The sequence below is a fragment of the Budorcas taxicolor genome, chromosome X (assembly GCF_023091745.1).
Source record: "Budorcas taxicolor isolate Tak-1 chromosome X, Takin1.1, whole genome shotgun sequence".
Lineage (NCBI taxonomy): Eukaryota > Metazoa > Chordata > Mammalia > Artiodactyla > Bovidae > Budorcas > Budorcas taxicolor.
In genome coordinates this window covers 27876455-27894967 of record NC_068935.1, presented here as the reverse complement: position 1 = coordinate 27894967, position 18513 = coordinate 27876455, and the positions used below count along the sequence as shown (strand labels likewise).

At 40.4% G+C, this 18513-nt stretch overlaps 1 protein-coding gene across 1 annotated transcript in view; it reads left to right on the top strand.

Annotated features, from left to right (window-relative positions):
- Nucleotides 1-587: 587 nt before the first annotated feature.
- The window catches only part of KIAA1210 (KIAA1210 ortholog), a 46267-nt gene continuing 28341 nt past the window's right edge, over nt 588-18513 (top strand). Inside the window, exons 1-5 of the mRNA XM_052663834.1 lie at nt 588-648; nt 6339-6501; nt 9428-9554; nt 9797-9922; nt 13093-13236. Of these exons, the coding sequence (XP_052519794.1) occupies nt 588-648; nt 6339-6501; nt 9428-9554; nt 9797-9922; nt 13093-13236 (621 nt within the window). The remainder of the gene's footprint in view (nt 649-6338; nt 6502-9427; nt 9555-9796; nt 9923-13092; nt 13237-18513) is intronic.

Here is an 18513-nt window from a genome sequence, read left to right as displayed (position 1 = left end):
ACAATTCACTCTTTTAAAGCATACAGTTCAGTGCTCTTTAGTATATTCAAAGATTTGGAGACTTCCCTGGTGGTTAAGAATCTGCCTTCCAATGCAGGGGATTCAGGTTTGATCCTTGGTTGGGGAACTAAGATTCCACATGCCACAGAGCAACTAACCTGCGAGCCACAACCCTCACACCACAACAAGGATCCTGGGTGCCACAACTAAGACCCTATGGAGCCAAATAAATAAAATTTAGAAAAAAAAAAAAAAAAAGATTTGTGTGACTATCACAATTAATTTTAGAATATTGTTATCACCTCAAAAAGAAATTCTGTACTCTGTCACTCAAAAAATACCTCTAGCCCTAAGCAAAACACTTTCTGTGTTTACCTATCTTGTGCATTTCATGTAAATGGAATCATTGTCTTTTTTAAAGGAAGAATAGTTCTCTCTAATGGCAATTCCCTTTATGTATCTTTTCTGGCATAGTTTAAGAATCTAACTGGAGGATAAGGAGTCGGGTAAAATGATTGTGTAATATACTGGATATCGAATGATTTTTTTTGGTTTCTTGCTCTATATTTTATTTTAGTGAACCAATTATGTCTGAATCACTAATTGAAGTTTCTGGCAGTGTGGAAATTCTGGAGACCAGTGATGAGGGTAAGTATCCCAATAGAATCTTGATAACTAGAACTAGGCTTGTTTAGTGTGTTTAACCCCTAGAAGAAAGAATCAAGTCACAAGAAGACAAGTTCATATCAAATTTCTAATGACAATAGACTCAGTCAATATTTCCTTTTCCATCTTCTAAGCTCTTCTCTTTCATCTTAATCTCTGATAGCCTAAAAAGTTTTGTCTAGACCTTGCAGTCTTCCTTGAAGATGATTAACAGGTTCTGTTTACTAGGGCAAAAGAAGTATTTCTGCTTAATCAGAAAAAGAAACCAGAACAGGCCATGATCTGAGAGGTTCAATTGAGGTTTTGCCATAGATAGTAAGTAATCCAGATTTAACTAACAGATAAATTTGTAATTTTGAGGTGTAAAGGGGGTATAGTAACAAAAGACATCACCATAGGCTTCTATTAAATGGGAACAATTTACAAAAATTTCTTTTGCAAAATCTACTTAGATGTGTATTCATTTAAATTATAATTATAAACTATGAATCCCCTGTGAGTGATAGGAGACCATGAATGGAGTAATAGGCAAAGGTCACTAAACAATGATAAGTTTTACTGACACTGAAAAAAAATGTGGGGGGAAGGGGAAGAACCCAAAGATATAAGGTGAGACATTGAATTTAAAGACAGAACTGAATTGAACAGTTCACTGGGTTGTTCTTCAATGACTGCTGAGTTTTCTTAGTAGTGTGTGGGGCAGAAGACTTGGTCTGGAAAGACAGAGAGCAGAGAAACTTCTTGTGGCTTCCCAGAGGCCTGACTTCACTAATGAAGTGAGTAGGGGGATGCTGAACATGGTGCACGGATCCCTCAGGGCAGGGCTTGGGTCTTCATCTCTGTGTCACCATTGTTCAGTATCGGGCCTCAGAGAGCGTGATTAGACACTCAAAAGTTTTTAAGAAATGAATGAATAAATAAATGAATGATAGGCCTCCTCACCAAGGCAGCCCCAACAACCAAATGAACTGACTTATCTTTTGGATACGAGCTAGACAGATGTCTACCAAAAAAGATGGCAATGCAGTGCATCTTGATGAAGAGTGGAGGTAAGGAAATACCCTTTCTCTATTCACAATCCTTTTTAAGAGACCAAACATTTGGATACATTTGTAGCATGAGTCATCGCCAGACAGAGAATACAGTGGCTGTTGGGAAGTTGAAGGGAAGAAAGGCTAATTAGAAGAGTTTTCTTTCCAAGAAGCAATGCAAGAGAGCAAGGTCACCATTATGTGCCTTGCATTTTGAAGGCTCATTAAATTCAACCCAGAAGGGCTGCCTGTGTGCATGGTAGATAAGCAAATACACAATCTGAGGCAATAATTTCTTCATTGGAGTTGTGTTTTTTCCTCTGGGGGAAGGTCAGGGGATGGCTTTCATGGGCTGTTTCCTGGCATATGACATACTGCCGGCCCTCAGTGGATGGGGATGTTGAAAGCTACTGCCTGTTTGGGAATATGTAGTCCTTGGACTTGGACAGGGAGGTCAATGGCTTTGTTACAGGAGAAATCCAGACAGCTGTCAGCTCACTGACCATCACTGCCGTGCCTTGTAGGGGAATAAGTTACCCAGTGTATAGGTGACCTACATAAGTGTTGTTGTTTAGTCACTAAGTCATGTCCAGCTCTTTGCGACCCCATGGACTGTAGCACACTACACTCTTCTGTCTATGGGATTTCCCAGGCAAGAATACTGGAGTGGGTTGCCATTTCTTTCTACAGGGGATCTTCCCCACCCAGGGAATTGGGAAAGTTCATAAACCCAAATGAGCTTTTTGGCCAACCAATATTTTACATCCTCATGGGAAAATAAGCTGTAAATGGAATAAACGGAAGATTGGAGGGAAATTGGAATGTGTGCATACTTAATTTTTAACACCTGTTATAGTTCTTACGGAGAAGGCAATGGCACCCCACTCCAGTACTCTTGCCTGGAAACTCCCATGGACGGAGGAGCCTGGTAGGCTACAGTCCATGGGGTCGCTACAAGTTGGACACGACTGAGCAACTTCACTTTCACTTTTCACTTTCATGCATTGAAGAAGGAAATGGCAGCTCACTCCAGTGTTCTTGCCTGGAGAATCCCAGGGATGGGGGAGCCTGGTGGGCTGCTGTCTATGGGGTCACACAGAGTCGGACACGACTGAAGTGACTTAGCAGCAGCAGCAGCAGCATAGTTCTTAAGTCATTAGTCATTTGGTTAATTTAGGAACATAAAAATGTGTTAAAGCATAATTTGGCTTGTACAAATTATGAAGTTTTGTACAATTATGTTTGGTACACTCAGTTTTACAGCCTGAAAAGTTTACTGGAAGTGTTTTTATTCAGTTATTAAGTGTTTATAGATTGTGTCATGGATCTAGCTACCACCTGCTGATTCTCTCCTGTCTCTCTTTGCTGGTATGTAAGAAGCACGTTTGCAACTTGAAATCCTCTAGCTTTACCCACCTCCCTTCCCTTCTGGGATTTCTAAGCAAGAAGGACAATAACCATTATGGTTCCCAACACTGAGCAGAAAGTTGTTCTCATTTCAGAAGGCCAGAAGGAGATCTACCTGTCAAGAATCAATAAATCCCATTCCTTCTGTTTGAAAAATGGCAGTGCCTACAAAGGCTCCTTCCTGTTTGTGAGGTGGCACTGCCCAATTCTTTATCACTGGGCAGGAATTATTTAGTGGTCTGTTGGAGCTGGCACATGATGACTTGAGAGGCTGTGCATGTCTCTTCCTAAATGTCATATTACTAGCTTGAAATTGACCACAATGGGAGTATTTTCACCACAGAAGTAGGCAAATACTACAGATAAGGGCACTTACCCTGAGATCTAATTGGTAAATATATCCCAGTAAAAAACTGAGTATAGTCATTAACAGAGTATAGTAATCAGGATTTTACATAAAAATCTCCCTATTTCATGGATTTTAGAAATCCTTGCGGGGGGGGGGGGGGTGGGAACATTAAGAAAGCTGGGGAGCAAAATGCAGATTATTTTAGAGCCAGCCTACTCTGTCCTGTATACTTTTCAGCACTTTCACATTGAATCCTCACAGTAGTTCTATGAGGTCAAACATCATTTTAAATAATTCATTATCCTAGAAATTCATTTAATTTTTTTCCTTAAAAAATTAAAGAAGGGAACTTGGGAAAATATATATTTCCTAATGCATCTTCATGCTTTATTCTGTCTGTCTCAAGGTACACTTGCCAAATTTATCCTAACCATGACCCTATGTAGGTGTGTGTGTGTGTGTGTGTGTGTGTGTGTGTGAAGTTGCTCAGTCGTGTCCGACTCTTTGGGACCCCATGGACTGTAGCCTACCAGACTCCTCTGTCCATGGGATTCTCCAGGCAAGAATACTGGAGTGGGTTGCCATTTCCCTCTGTATATCCTACTAAATGAGAGATTCCTCAGACCTTTCAGAACTGAGGTTACTTAAGCAAGGATTATCAAGCATACATACTACCATCTTCCTTCATTGCCCCAATGGTGCTTCTCTTTATCTATAGATCGTTAGATGGTTAGAATTGATAGATCAGTTTTACAGATAGAATTGAATCTGGTTTTAATTGACAATAATTGATTCCTCAATTCTAGCTCATTTATTAGCATTTACTACATGCCAGATCCTATGCCAAACTCTACTACATTATTTACAATTTATATCAATCCTGATAAGGGCCAGTATTTAAATGATGGATGTTTAAGAATGGCTCTGCACAGTGATCTCAATTTAAGGAAGGGATGTGACAAGCTATGTTGGTTTTCTGCACCCCTCAGTGGATTCAGTTGTCCCTGGAGTGTCACAATGTGTTTGCACTGTGCTAGTTGCTAAAAAGGATGCTAAAGAGGGCCTGCCTACAGCCCTGAGTTGGGGGACAGTAGCTAAAACATAGAACCGTATCTTATTCCTCTCTCATTGATGCACAAAACATAGTAAGTGCTTGACCTTAATAAATGTTCACTGAATAGTTGAGTGAATGAATGAAGGCACAGACTAGAGAACATTCAGATGCAAAGTGTGTGGTGCCAACAGTCAACTTTTAAGTGTGCAAAGAGGAACATGAATTGTAGTGATGGTGGAAAATTGGACTTAAGGCAGGCCTTGAGGTTTAGAAACCTTTCCAAAGGTTCTAGACTAGGCAGGCCCAGGAGTAATCAGTACACAGACAGGCCATAGTATTTCAGCACTAGAAGGAGCCCTACTTCAGCATTTGCCTAAGTGTGTTTTGCTAGATGTTCTGCATACATGCACTGGGGAGACAGCATTGTTACCCAGTTTCTTGGCACTTCACCATCCACATAGGCATGTTGAAGTTTCAGAAAAGTTTTATTGGAACACAGACCCCTAAACTGTGTTTAATCAACGTTTTCCAGATTGACTAGACTGCAGACCCCCCTTTTCATGCAACAGACCTATGAGCATCCCTCTGAACACGTTTTGGGAGACATTGATTAGCATGATGCCCTCATTTTCCAGCTGAGCCCCAGAGAGGTTGAGTGACTTGCCTGTGGTTACAGAGCTAATCAATAGCAGAGCCAAACCAAGTTCAGTATGCCAGAGTTTTCTTACTCTCTGGTGGTGTTTTCCGTCACACCACTAAGCCTATCTTATAACAGTCTTGTTGGCTTCCAGAGACCAGGCTGTTGGGAATTGGAATGAGACACCTGAGTTGGTAAATTACTGCATGTGAAGCAGTAAAAGCAGGTTCCTTCTCACGGATGAATGCAGCACAAACTCCCCTTCCCTCCCCCTCTTCTGAGCCGGGAGAAAGATGCATGTGCTTATTAGGAAACTCAAGAAAACCCAGAGAGAGCCTGAAGAGCATTGAAAGGTCACATTCCTCACTGCTGCCCTGTTTTTTGTTGTTGTTTTTTTAATGATAGTAGAACATACTTTCAATTATCTGCATGTGCAGAGGGCAGCAGCCCTGTAGGTAATCTGAACCAATCAGCAATAATTGAGGAACAGTGCACATAATACACCCACACATACATGCACACACACACACCCTCCCTTGCAAAATTCTTTGGTGACGTTGTCACGCCTTTTGCACAGGGTGCTTCTTTGCCCAGCATCCCTTTCTGCCCAATTCCTGACCCTCTCCCTTCCTCATAAAGCCCTTCTTAGAAGACATCTTCCATGACCACACCAACCCCCTGCACTCGTTCCTTGGGTCTGCATCCTTGCAGCACACAGGTTGGGCAATACCAGCTCCCACATGGATTTCCAAAGGTCCTAAAGTATCTGTCACACGTGGAAGCTTGGCTTCCCAGCTGGATCACGAAGACTCCAGTGATCAGGGTACCAAGTGCTTATGTTGGCTCAAAAGTTGCTGTGTATGAATGAACTTCTTAGGGCCAGGGAAGAGGTGTGTGTTAATAGTTGAAATTGAGAGGCAAGTGAATGCAGGGTGAGTTGAGCCTGAATAGAGGCTGCCCAGAGGCCACAGCCTGGGGCCTGACCTTCTGCTTTCACCAGAAACTCAGATACTTTGTTGATGAGTTCCTAAGAAGAGAACAAAGCAGATGAACAATGCCAGGGGCACTGGTGCAAAAGCTAGGACCCACAGGGCCTTTGGGATCCTACTCCTCGTTCCCATCACAAAAGCCATTTCCTCTCCTGTCTTCTCTTTCACCATCACACTCTGCCTCACTTGCATTTACAACTTCCAGGAAAAAAGAAATCCAGATTTAAAGCCTTCAAGAGCTTCTTTGTCAAGAAGAAGAAAGAGCCCAAAGGTGTCCAGGGAGGGAGACGGCTCAAACCAAGCTTGTCCAGCAGCAGTATTGAGATCTCTTTTCTGAAGTCAGTTCAAGGTCAACAAACCATGCCAGGGTAAGCTCAGGAGGGGTGGGGACTGAGGGCAAGGCAAAAGGCTGGGAGCTACATCCAGATCCTCCTTTGACAGCTGAATCACCACTGGCCTTTGGTCCTCAGGGGCTCTTGGTCACCCTGCCTGTGGGAGGTGGGTCTGCAGCCACTGCCAATGCAGCCACATCCTGGGGGGTTTCCCCTGTGCTCCATAGATATATGCTTGCTGTCTGGGCTTCATAGCTCAGTGGGTTGGATGGGGCATACCAAATGCATATCCCATTCCCCTAAGAGCACTGGGTGAGAGGGTGTGGGTAGATCAGGGCAATCCTGCTGTGTCACAGCTACAAGCCCTTGAGATGTGGAGCCTACCACTAGAGAGGAGCTGGTGGCCTCTGTTTCATAAGGGAAGGTTAGTCTCCATCATTTTGGAACCTTGATCTGATTTGCTTGGCCAGCCCTCAGAGTCCAGATCTCATAATGTGTGACTAAAATCTTAGATGGTGAAGCCATCTAGCTGGGTTGGGACATAAGGATGAAATCACTGTGTTAATTAAAACAACAACAACAACAACAACAGGCAAGCAAGGAACCCAAGTCTATTTCTCCCTCTATCCCAAAAGACTGGGGGAAATGCTGTAACTGATCATATAAAGTATGGGGAAGACTGTTTCTCAGCTTCCACTGCCATTCCTATTCATATTTTCATCTTTGAAGGCCCAAATTCCACATCTTAGAAATGTGGAAAATCTGGACGCCCGGTACCCCCCAGCTCTTTCTGGATCAATTGAATTGCCCTCTATGGAGTTCCACTTGGGCCTGTTCCCCTGGCCTTAAACCCCAGACTTATCTGAAATCCCAACAGAATTCAAGTGTCCTGCTATCCATTGCCTCAAGGCTTTGCTTGGAGGTAATGAAAGCTAGTAGAGGTGATGGAATTCCAGTTGAGCTATTTCAGATCCTAAAAGATGCTGCTGCGAAAGTGCTGCACTCAGTATGCCAGCAAATTTGGAAAGCTTAGCAGTGGCCACAAGACTGGAAAAGGTCAGTTTTCATTCCAATCCCAAAGAAAGGCAATGCCAAAGAATGTTCAAACTACCACACAATTGCACTCATCTCATACGCTAGCAAAATAATGCTCAAAATTCTCCAAGCTAGGCTTCAGCAGTATGTGAACTGAGAACTTCCAGATGTTCAAGCTGGATTTAGCAAAGGCAGAGGAATCAGAGATCAAATTGCCAACATACATTGGATCATAGAAAAAGCAAGAGTACCAGGAAAACATCTACTTCTGCTTTATTGACTACACCAAAGTCTTTGACTGTGTGGATAACAACAAACTGTGGAAGATTCTTAGAGATGGGAATACCAGATCACCTTACCTGCTTCCTGAGAAATCTGTATGCATGTCAAAAAGCAATAGTTAGAACCAGACATGGAACAATGGACTGGTTCCAAATTGGGAAAGGAGTATGTCAAGGCTGTATATTGTCACTCTGCTTATTTAACTTATATGCAGAGTCAGTTCAGTTCATTTCAGTTACTCAGTTGTGTCCGACTCTTTGTGACCCCATGGACTGCAGCACGCCAGGCCTCCCTGTCCATCACCAACTCCCGGAGTTTACTCAAACTCATGTCCATTGAGTCAGTGATGCCATCCAACCATCTCATCCTCTGTTGTCCCCTTCTCCTCCCACCTTCAACATTTCCCAGCATCAGGGTCTTTTCAAAAGAGCCAACTCATTGGAAAAGACCCTGATGCTGGGAAAGATTGAGGGCAGGAGAAGGGGAAGACAGAGGATGAGATGTTTGGGTGATATTACAGACTCAATGGACGTGAATTTGAGCAAGCTCCAGGAGTTGGTGATGGACAAGGAAGCCTGGAATGCTGCAATCCATGGGGTTGCAAAGAGTAGGACACAACTCAGCGACTGAACTGAACCGAACTAATAAGACAGCTAGCAAATGTGTTATACTGCCCACTAACAGCACAGAGGTCTCATTAAAATGGACCTTAATGAGTGCATTGAATGTGAGGAATTTCAGATAGCTTTACTAGGGAGGGAGATGGTTTTGCACCAAGGGGCTTGCTTCATATCTCACAAACCATACATTATAGACCATTGCCTTATAGGTCTCAGTCAGTTCAGTCACTCAGTCATATAGGTACAAGGAAGACTAAGATTAGCTCTACTAAAATCCAGAGGGTGGGGTGGAAGAGGGAAGATCTTTTATAACTTTCACCTTAATAATAGCAAGACTCAGAGTCTTCCTTCCCCTTCCACAGTGTTGTCACTGCTGAACTGTATACTTTCAGTGGTGAATTATATGGTATGTAAGCTATATCTCAGTAAAGCTATTATATAAAAAAATGTGTGGATCATTTGAAAACATTAAAATTATGCAGAAGTATGTAGAGTATAAAATGAAAGTACTCCTGCTGTTCCTAGTGCCATTCCTCAGAGGGGAACACCGCTAACAATTTGGTGGATATCCTTCCAGACTTTTCTCTATGATCACAAACTATGTATGTATGTAATATATGTGTGCTCAGTCACTTCATTCATGTCTGACTCTTTGTGACCCCATGGACTGTAGCCTGCCAGGGTCCTCTGTACATAGGATTCTCCAGACAAGAATACTGGAGTGGGTTGCCATGCCCTCCTTCAGGGGATCTTGCCAACCCAAGGATTGAACCAGAGTCTCTTATGTCTCCTGAACTGGCAGGCAAGCTCTTTACCACTAGCACCACCTGGGAAACCCATGTCATATATGTATATGTATTAAATGGGACCATACTATTCTTTATTTTTTTCACTCAATATCTCATGGAAGACTGTGTGTGTCAGCACATATGCTTCTGAGGTGTCTGTAGTAGGCCATAGTATAGACACACATGTATCTTTGGTTCCCTTGGCTGCTTTCATAAGACTTTTTCCTTCCTGGCCAGGGCCAAGAGCAGAATCGAGATCAGAGCCCTGTCTCATGACAGCATCTTTGTGTTGGAGCCTGACCCTGAAATATCAGAAAGGAAGCTATACCCCTCTCCAGAGATCCCAAGAGGCAGACCTTTGCAGGTAATGGTGAACTCGAGCATCAGCGCATACTTGGACTACTCCTGATTCCACCCCCACTGTTGTAAACACTGAATAAGAGAATATCTAAGTATATGATGTGCTTCCCTAGTGCCTGACACACAGTATTGGCCAGGATCACCATATTCACTTCTCTTTATGCACCCCAAAAATGCTCTGAGTATTATAATGGTGACATTAATGTGCAGACATTCCAACCCCCATGTTTTTTCTTTCTTCCACAGAGATCTCATGTTTCTACTACTCTGCCTAGAGCTGGGACTGGTAGCAGGCATGAAGCTATGTTTGGAACTGTGCCAAGAGGTGCAGCCAGAAGTGAATTCCATGTTGCAGGCTGCAAGACCACCGAGGTAATAAAGTAGAATTGTTTGAAGTCAAACAGGCAGACCTATGCTTGAATCTTTGCTCTACTATTTACTGGCCTTGTGACTTTGGGCTGATTACTTAATCTCTCTGAGCCTTCCTTTCTTCATCTATAATGGGTATAATATAAATATCTAGTTCAAGGGGTTGTCTGTGAGGATTGAATAAAGACTCAGAGAGATTAAAGAAATTGTTCCAGCTGACCATATAGTTAGTGGTAGCCCTGGAACTCTGACTCAGATGTGTCAACCTCCAACCTATAGTCTTTCCATTAGCCCAGTCTCTAAGGTGTTGAAATTATCTGGCCCTGCCTCAACAGGAAGGAGGGCACATCTTTAGTCTCCATTGTGTAAGGAAACCTCACAAATAGCTGAGGAAAGAAGAGAAGGGAAAGGTAAGGGAGAAAGGGAAAGATATATCCATCTGAATGCAGAGTTCCAGAGAATAGCAAGGAGAGATAAGAGAGCCTTCCTTGTGATCAATGCAAAGAAATAGAGGAAAACAACAGAATGGGAATGACTAGAGATCTCTTCAAGAAAATGTTCCAAGGGAACATTTCATGCAAAGATGGGCACAATAAAGGACAGAAATGGTATGGACCTAACAGAAGCAGAAGATATTAAGAAGAGGTGGCAAGAGTACACAGAAGAACTTTACAAACAAGGGCTTAGGTAACCACGATGGTAACCACATTGACGTTACCATCTATTGCCTAAAGATAGATAGATATCCTGGAGTGTGAACTCAAGTGGGCCTTAGGAAGCATTACTATGAACAAAGCTAGTGGAGGTGACAGAATTCCAATTGAGCTATTTCAGATCCTAAAAGATGATACTGTGAAAGTGTTGCACTCATTATGCCAGCAAATTTGGAAAACTCAGCAGTGGCCATAGGACTGGAAACGATCAGTTTTCATTCCAATCCCAAAGAAGGGCAATGCCAAAGAAGGTTCAAACTACCACACAATTGTACTCATTTCACATGCTAGCAAGGCCATGCTCAAAATCCTTCAAGCTAGGCTTCAACAGCCCGGAATTTCACACTATGTACTCTGCATATAAGTTAAATCCGGAATTTAACACTATGTACACTGCATATAAGTTAAATAAGCAGAGTGACAATATGCAGCCTTGACGTATTGTTCCCAATTTGGAACCAGCCTGTTGTTCCATGTCCAGTTCTACCTGTTGCTTCTTGACCTTCATACAGGTTTCTCAGGAGACAGGTAAAGTGGTCTGGTATTTCCATTTCTTTAAGGATTTTCCACAGTTTGTTGTGATCCACACAGTCAAAGGCTTTTGAGTATTCAGTGAAGCAGAAGTAGATGTCTTTCCGGAATTCTCTTGCTTTTTTCTATGATCCAATGGATGTTGGCAATTTGATCTCTGGTTCCTCTGTCTTTGCTAAATCCAGCTTGAACATCTGGAAGTTCTCAGTTCACATACTGCTGAGGGAAAAAATGGAAACAGTGACAGTCTTTATTTCCTTGGGCTCCAAAATCACTGTGGACAGTAACTACAGCCATGAAATTAAAAGACACTTGCTCCTTGGAAGGAAAGCTATGACAGACCTAGACAGCATATTAAAAAGCAGAGACATCACTTTGCTGACAAAAGTCTGTCTAGTCAAAGCTATGGTTTTTCCAGTAGTCATGTATGGATTGTGAAAGTTGGACCATAAAGAAGGCTGAGAGCCGAAGAATTGATACTTTTGAACTGTCATGCTAGAGAAGACTCTTGAAGTCTCTTGGACTGCAAGGAGATCAAACCAGTGAATCCTAAAGGAAATCAACCCTGAATATTCATTGGAAGGACTGATGCTGAAGCTGAAGCTCCAATACTTTGGCTACCTGATGTGAAGAGCCAACTCATTGGAAAAGACCCTGATGCTGGTAAAGATTGAGGGCAGGAGGAGAAGAGGGCGACAGAGAATGAGATGGTTGGATGGCATCATGGACTCAATAGACATGAGTTTGAGCAAACTCCAGGTGATAGTGAAGGACAGGGAAGGTTGGTGTGCTGCATTCCATGAGGTTGCAAAGAGTCAGACACAACTTAGTGAGTGAACAACAAAAGCCAAGTAAAGCCTTCCATAAAAGTTAACTGCCATTACTACAATGATTATTATTACAATTGTGCTTTGGGATTTTTAATCCCCAAGGTCTGTTCTTAAGAACCCCCAGTGGGGTGTAGTAGTCATAAGAGGGCACCTTAGAGGTTGGCCAGGAGTACTCCACAGGCAGAAACTCAATGTGGCTCCTTTTCTCTGGCTTTGAGAGTTTGACATCCATCTGTCCTGAGCAGGAGCAGAGCCTATGACAGAATCCAGCATGTCAGCTTCATGTCAACAAGGATTTTGTTTTGTTTATTGCTACAGACCCAGTGCCTAGAATGGGTGTGGCACATTGTACATGCTTAGCCAGTATTTGTTAAAGATAAAATCATGGATTCTGATACACATCAAGAGGATCATGGCAGAGGCCAGTGCCTCAAATTCAAGTATATAACATGAACTACTAACTGGAATCAACTAAATCAGTCTGCTGAAGCTCAAGGTAAAACCAAATGAACAACTTTTATCCCCTTCAGAAAACTAGTCATCCAGTTCTAACCAGGAATAGTTGTGTAGATTTCCTAAAATTGCCAGAAAATCAGTCTCAACAGGCTTAAGATAAGCAACCAACACAGTCAAGATTCCATCCAGATAATTCCTGGACAGAGAGAATGATAGAAATAAAGATTGTAGCCTGGATGCCAAGCCCAGAACATAACCCAAAGACTCACCTCCCCAAGATCTGGACTTCCAAAGATAAGACCAAAATCAAAACAAAGATCGGACTCAAATAAGATTTCTAGTTGGCCTCAGTAAGAGATAACACCAGGATTCTGGTTTTGAGCAAGGAAGCAATTTGAAGTTTCTGTCTTTGGGATTGGCAAAAGTGTGCAGCAACCCAGAGTGTGAACGCAGGCTATTTATTAGTCTTTGGTTTGTGTAGGTACAAGAAGTGAAGACAAGGAAGTAGGAGATTCTTTCCTTGGCTCGTTTTTCTTTTTTTTCCCCACTTTGGGTTCTTAACCCTTCAACCTTTGAGCAACAGGTAATTTGGGGGAAGACACACAAGGTTTTAACTTTTTCTTTCTATACTCTTCCTTGACAGATCCCACTACTGCATCCATGCCAACCCAGCATCAGCTCACATCTCATTCTATCTGACTCCATCTCTAAGGATCTTGAAGAAATGTCTGTTGATTATGAGTTACCTAAGAAGAGTTCATCATACAACATCTTGACAAGCAAGGAGGTGAGTGTTGGTTCCAGCCAAATTTGCAGGTTAGGGGCGGCGGGTGCATAAGTCAGAGGCATAATTTCTTCTTACCTTTCTTTTTTCCTGCTGTAGCTCAATACTAAGGGGATGTTTGAGGAAGGAGCTGCCATTTTTGGCTTTTGATTTGCCTGTTGTTTTACATTTTCTGTCCAATTCTAAAAACCAAATAATCAGCACTGTAATTTATAAGATATGGGAGACAGTATTTCTGGAAAAAAAAAGTTTGCGGATGTTTTCAGTTCTTTCATGAAGAAAACTAATAGAGATTTTTATGGAAGTAAAGCTTCTACAATTTCAAATGTCAAAAATACCAAAGCTTAGGGCATATAGTATGGTTTGACAAACACATATCCATATGAAAAATCATTCGACATGAGAGGGCATGTATGTGTATTTCATGCATCTAGCTTTGGCCAGCCAACAATACCCATCAACAATTGGAAAATAAGTAGACTGTCCTCATTAACACTTCCATTCACAAACTATTGTGTGGTTAATTGGATTGGCTTTTTCCACATCAATCATGATGATCATATTATTTTTCCCTTCATTCTTTTAATATGGTATATTACATTTGATTTTCATATATTATATAGTGATTTTCATATGTTAAACCTCCTAATTCTGGGGTAAAACCCAGTTGCTCATCATGTATAATTGCCCTTAAAATGCTGTTAGATTTGGTTTGCTAGTATTTTGCATGTGTATTCATGAGGGCTTTAGGTTATAGCATTCATTTCTTGTGATGCCTTTATCTGGCTTTGGAGTCATGGTAATGCTTGCCTCGTAGAATCAGAAAGTGTTCCCTCTTATATGTGTTTTGAAATATTTGTGAAAGATTGGTATTATTATTTAAAGGTCTGGTAGAATTCACCAGTGAAGCCATCTGGTCCTGCTTTTTTCATTGTTTTGAGGTTTTGATTACTGATTCAATCTGTTGCTATAGGTGTATTCAGGTTTTCCATTTCTTTTTTATTCAATTTTAGTAATTTGAATGTGTCTGGGAATTTATCCATTTCATTTAGGCTATCTATACAAGTATTCATAGTACTGTTTTATAATCCTTTTTATTTCTGTAAGGTCGGTAGTAATTGTTCCCTTTCAATTCTGATTTTAATAATTTGTGTCTTATTTTTTCCTAATCAATCTAGCTAAACATTTGTCCATTTTGTTTTACTTTTCAAAGGATCGACTTTTGGTTTCATTGATTTTTCATATTGTTTTTCTATTCCCTATTTCATTATCTCTGCTTTAATCTCTATTATTTCCTTCCTCTTGCTAGCTTTGGGTTTAGTTTCATCTTTCTGGGTTCCTTAAAGTGGAACATTAGGGTAGTGATTTGAGAGCTTCTCTTTTTAACAAGCATATACAGCTATGCATTTCTAAAGACTGCTTTTGCTGTACCACATAAGTTTATGTTGTGTTTTAGTATTAATTCATGTCAAAGTATTTTCTAACTTTCCTTTTGATTTCTTCTTTGACCCATTCATTGCTTAAGGGTATGTTGTTTAATTTCCACCTATTTGTGAATTTTCCAGCCTTCCTTTTGTTATTGATTGTGTAGTTTTGTTTGGTTGTGATCAGAGAAGATACTTTGCATGGTTTCAATCTTTTAAAATTTATTAAGACTTATTTTGTAGCCTAGCATAGGGTTTATACAGGAGAATGTTCCATGTGCATTTCAGAAGAATACATATTATGCTCTTGTTGAATGGAATATTATACATACATATATATATGTTAGGTTTGTATTATTGTTTCAAGTTCTCTATTTCCTTATTGATCTTCTGTCTAGCTGTTTATTCATTAGTGAAAGTGGGATACTGACATCTCTATTATTGTATAACTGTCCGTTTCCTTCTTCAATTCTGTCAATTTTTGCTTCATGTATTCAGGAGTGGGTCTGTTGTTTTGTTTATGACTGTTCTATCTTCCTGATGGATTGACCCGTTTGTCAATGTATGATGTCCATCTTTGTCTCCTATAACAATTTTGATTTGAAATCTGTTTTGATTTTAGTATAGCCACCCCAGCTCTCTTTTTGTTATCATTTTCTTGGAATCCCTTTAATCATCCTTTCACTTTCAACTTGTTTGTTTTGGATCTAAAGTGAGTTTCTTGTAGATAGCATACAAATAGATCATGTTTTTAAAATTCATCTTGCTAATTTCTGCCTTTTGATTGGAGAGTTTAATTAATTTGCATTCATAGTGATTACTAATAATGAAGGACTTCTGCCGTTTAGCTCTTTTTTGTATCTCGGTTCTTCCATTACTATCTTATTTTGGATTTTTTAAAAAATGTATTTATTTTAATTGGAGACTAATTACTTTACAATATTGTAGTGGTTTTTGCCATACATTGATATGAATCAGCCATGAGTTTACATGTGTTCCCCATCCTGAACCCCCTTCCCACCTCCCTCCCCATCCCATCCCTCTGGGTCATCCCAGTGCACCAGCCCTGAGAACCCTCTCTCATGCATCAAACCTGGACTGGTGATCTGTTTCACATATGATAATATACATGTTTAAATGCTATTCTCTCAGATCATCCCACCCTCGCCTTCTCCCACAGAGTCCAAAAGACTGTTTTATACATCTGTGTCTCTTTTGCTGTCTTGCATATAGGGTTATCATTACCATCTTTCTAAATTCCATATACGACTGAAGCGACTTAGCAGCAGCAGCATACTGTATTGGTGTTTTTCTTTCTGGCTTACTTCACTCTGTATAATAAGCTCCAGTTTCATCCACCTCATTAGAACTGATTCAAATGTATTCTTTTTAATGGCCAAGTAATATTCCATTGTGTATATGTACCACAGCTTTCTTATCCATTTGCCAGCTGATGGACATCTAGGTTACTTCCATGTCCTGGCTGTTATAAACAGTGCTGCAATGAACATTGGGGTACACGTGTCTCTTTCAATTCTGGTTTCCTCGGTGTGTAGCCCAGCAGTGGGATTGCTGGGTCGTATGGCAGTTCTATTTCCAGTTTTTTAAGGAATCTCCACACTGTTCTCCATAGTGGCTATACCAGCTTGCATTCCCACCAACAGTATAAGAGGGTTCCCTTTTCTCCACACCCTCTCCAGCATTTATTGCTTGTAGATTTTTGGATAGCAGCCATTCTGACCGGTGTGAGATGGTACCTCATTGTGGTTTTGATTTGCATTTTTCTGATAATGACTGATGTTGAGCATCTTTTCATGTGTTTATTAGCCATCTGTATGTCTTCTTTGGAGAAATGTCTATTTAGTTCTTTGGCCCATTTTTTGATTGGGTCGTTTATTTTTCTGGAATTGAGCTACAGGAATGGCTTGTATATTTTTGAGATTAATGATTTGTCCATTGCTTCATTTGCTATTGTTTTCTCCCATTCTGAAGACTGTCTTTTCACCTTGTTAATAGTTTCCTTTGTTGTGCAGAAGCTTTTAATTTTAATTAAGTCCCATTTGTTTATTTTTGCTTCTATTTCCAATATTCTGGGAGGTGGGTCATAGAGGATCCTGCTGTGATTTATGTCAGAGAGTGTTTTGCCTATGTTCTCCTCTAGAAGTTTTATAGTTTCTGGTCTTACATTTAGATCTTTAATCCATTTTGAGTTTATTTTTGTGTATGGCGTTAGAAAGTGTTCTAGTTTCATTCTTTTACAAGTGGTTGACCAGTTTCCCCAGCACCACTTGTTAAAGAGATTGTCTGTTCTCCATTGTATATTCTTGCCCCCTCTGTCAAAGAAAAGGTGTCCATAGGTGCATGGATTTATCTCTGGGCTTTCTATTTTGTTCCATTGATCTGTATTTCTGTCTTTGTGCCAGTACCATACTGTCTTGATGACTGTGGCTTTGTAGTATAGCCTGAAGTCAGGCAGGTTGATTCCTCCAGTTCCATTCTTCTTTCTCAAGATTGTTTTGGCTATTCGAGGTTTTTTGTATTTCCATACAAATTGTGAAATTATTTGTTCTAGCTCTGTGAAAAATACTGTTGGTAGCTTGAGAGGGACTGCATCGAATCTATATATTGCTTTGGGTAGTATACTCATTTTCACTATATTGATCCTTCTGATCCATGAACATAGTATATTTCTCCATCTATTTGTGTCCTCTTTGATTTCTTTCATCAGTGTTTTATGGTTTTCTATATATAGGTCTTTTGTTTCTTTAGGTAGATATATTCCTAAGTATTTTATTCTTTTCGTTGCAATGGTGAATGGAATTGTTTCCTTAATTTCTCTGTTTTCTCATTACTAGTGTATAGGAATGCAAGGGATTTCTGTGTGTTGATTTTACATCCTGCAACTTTACTATATTCATTGATTAGCTCGAGTAATTTTCTGGTGGAGTCTTTAGGGTTTTCTATGTAGAGGATCATGTCATCTACAAACAGTAAATGTTTTACTTCTTCTCTTCCAATTTGGATTCCTTTTCTTTCTTTTTCTGCTCTGATTGCTGTGGCCAAAAATTCCAAAACTATGTTGAATAGTAGTGGTGAAAGTGGGCACCCTTGTCTTGTTCCTGACTTTAGGGGAAATGCTTTCAAGTTTTCACCATTGAGGATAATGTTTGCTATGGGTTTGTCATATATAGCTTTTATTATGTTGAGGTATGTTCCTTCTATTCCTGCTTTCTGGAGGGTTTTTTATCATAAATGGATGTTGAATTTTGTCAAAGGCTTTCTCTGCATCTATTGAGATAATCATATGGTTTTTAATCTTTCAATTTGTTAATGTGGTGTATTATATTGATTTGTGGATATTAAAGAATCCTTACATCCCTGGGATATAAAGACCACTTGGACATGATGTATAATCTTTTTAATGTGTTGTTGGATTCTGTTTACTAGAATTTTGTTAAGGATTTTTGCATCTATGTTCATCAGTGATATTGGCCTGTAGTTTCTTTTTTTGTGGCATCTTTGTCTGGTTTTGGTATTAGGCTGATGGTGGCCTCAGAATGAGTTTGGAAGGTTACCCTCCTCTGCAACTTTTTGGAAGAGTTTGAGTAAGACAGGTGTTAGCTCTTCTCTAAATTTTTGGTAGAATTCAGCTGTGAAGCCATCTAGTCCTGGGCTTTTGTTTGCTGGAAGATTTCTGATTACAGTTTTGATTTCTGTGTCTGTGATGAGTCTGTTAAGATTTTCTATTTCTTCCTGGTTCAGTTTTGGAAAGTTATACTTTTCTAAGAATTTGTCCATTTCTTCCAAGTTGTCCATTTTATTGGCATATAGATGCTGATAGTAGTCTCATGATCCT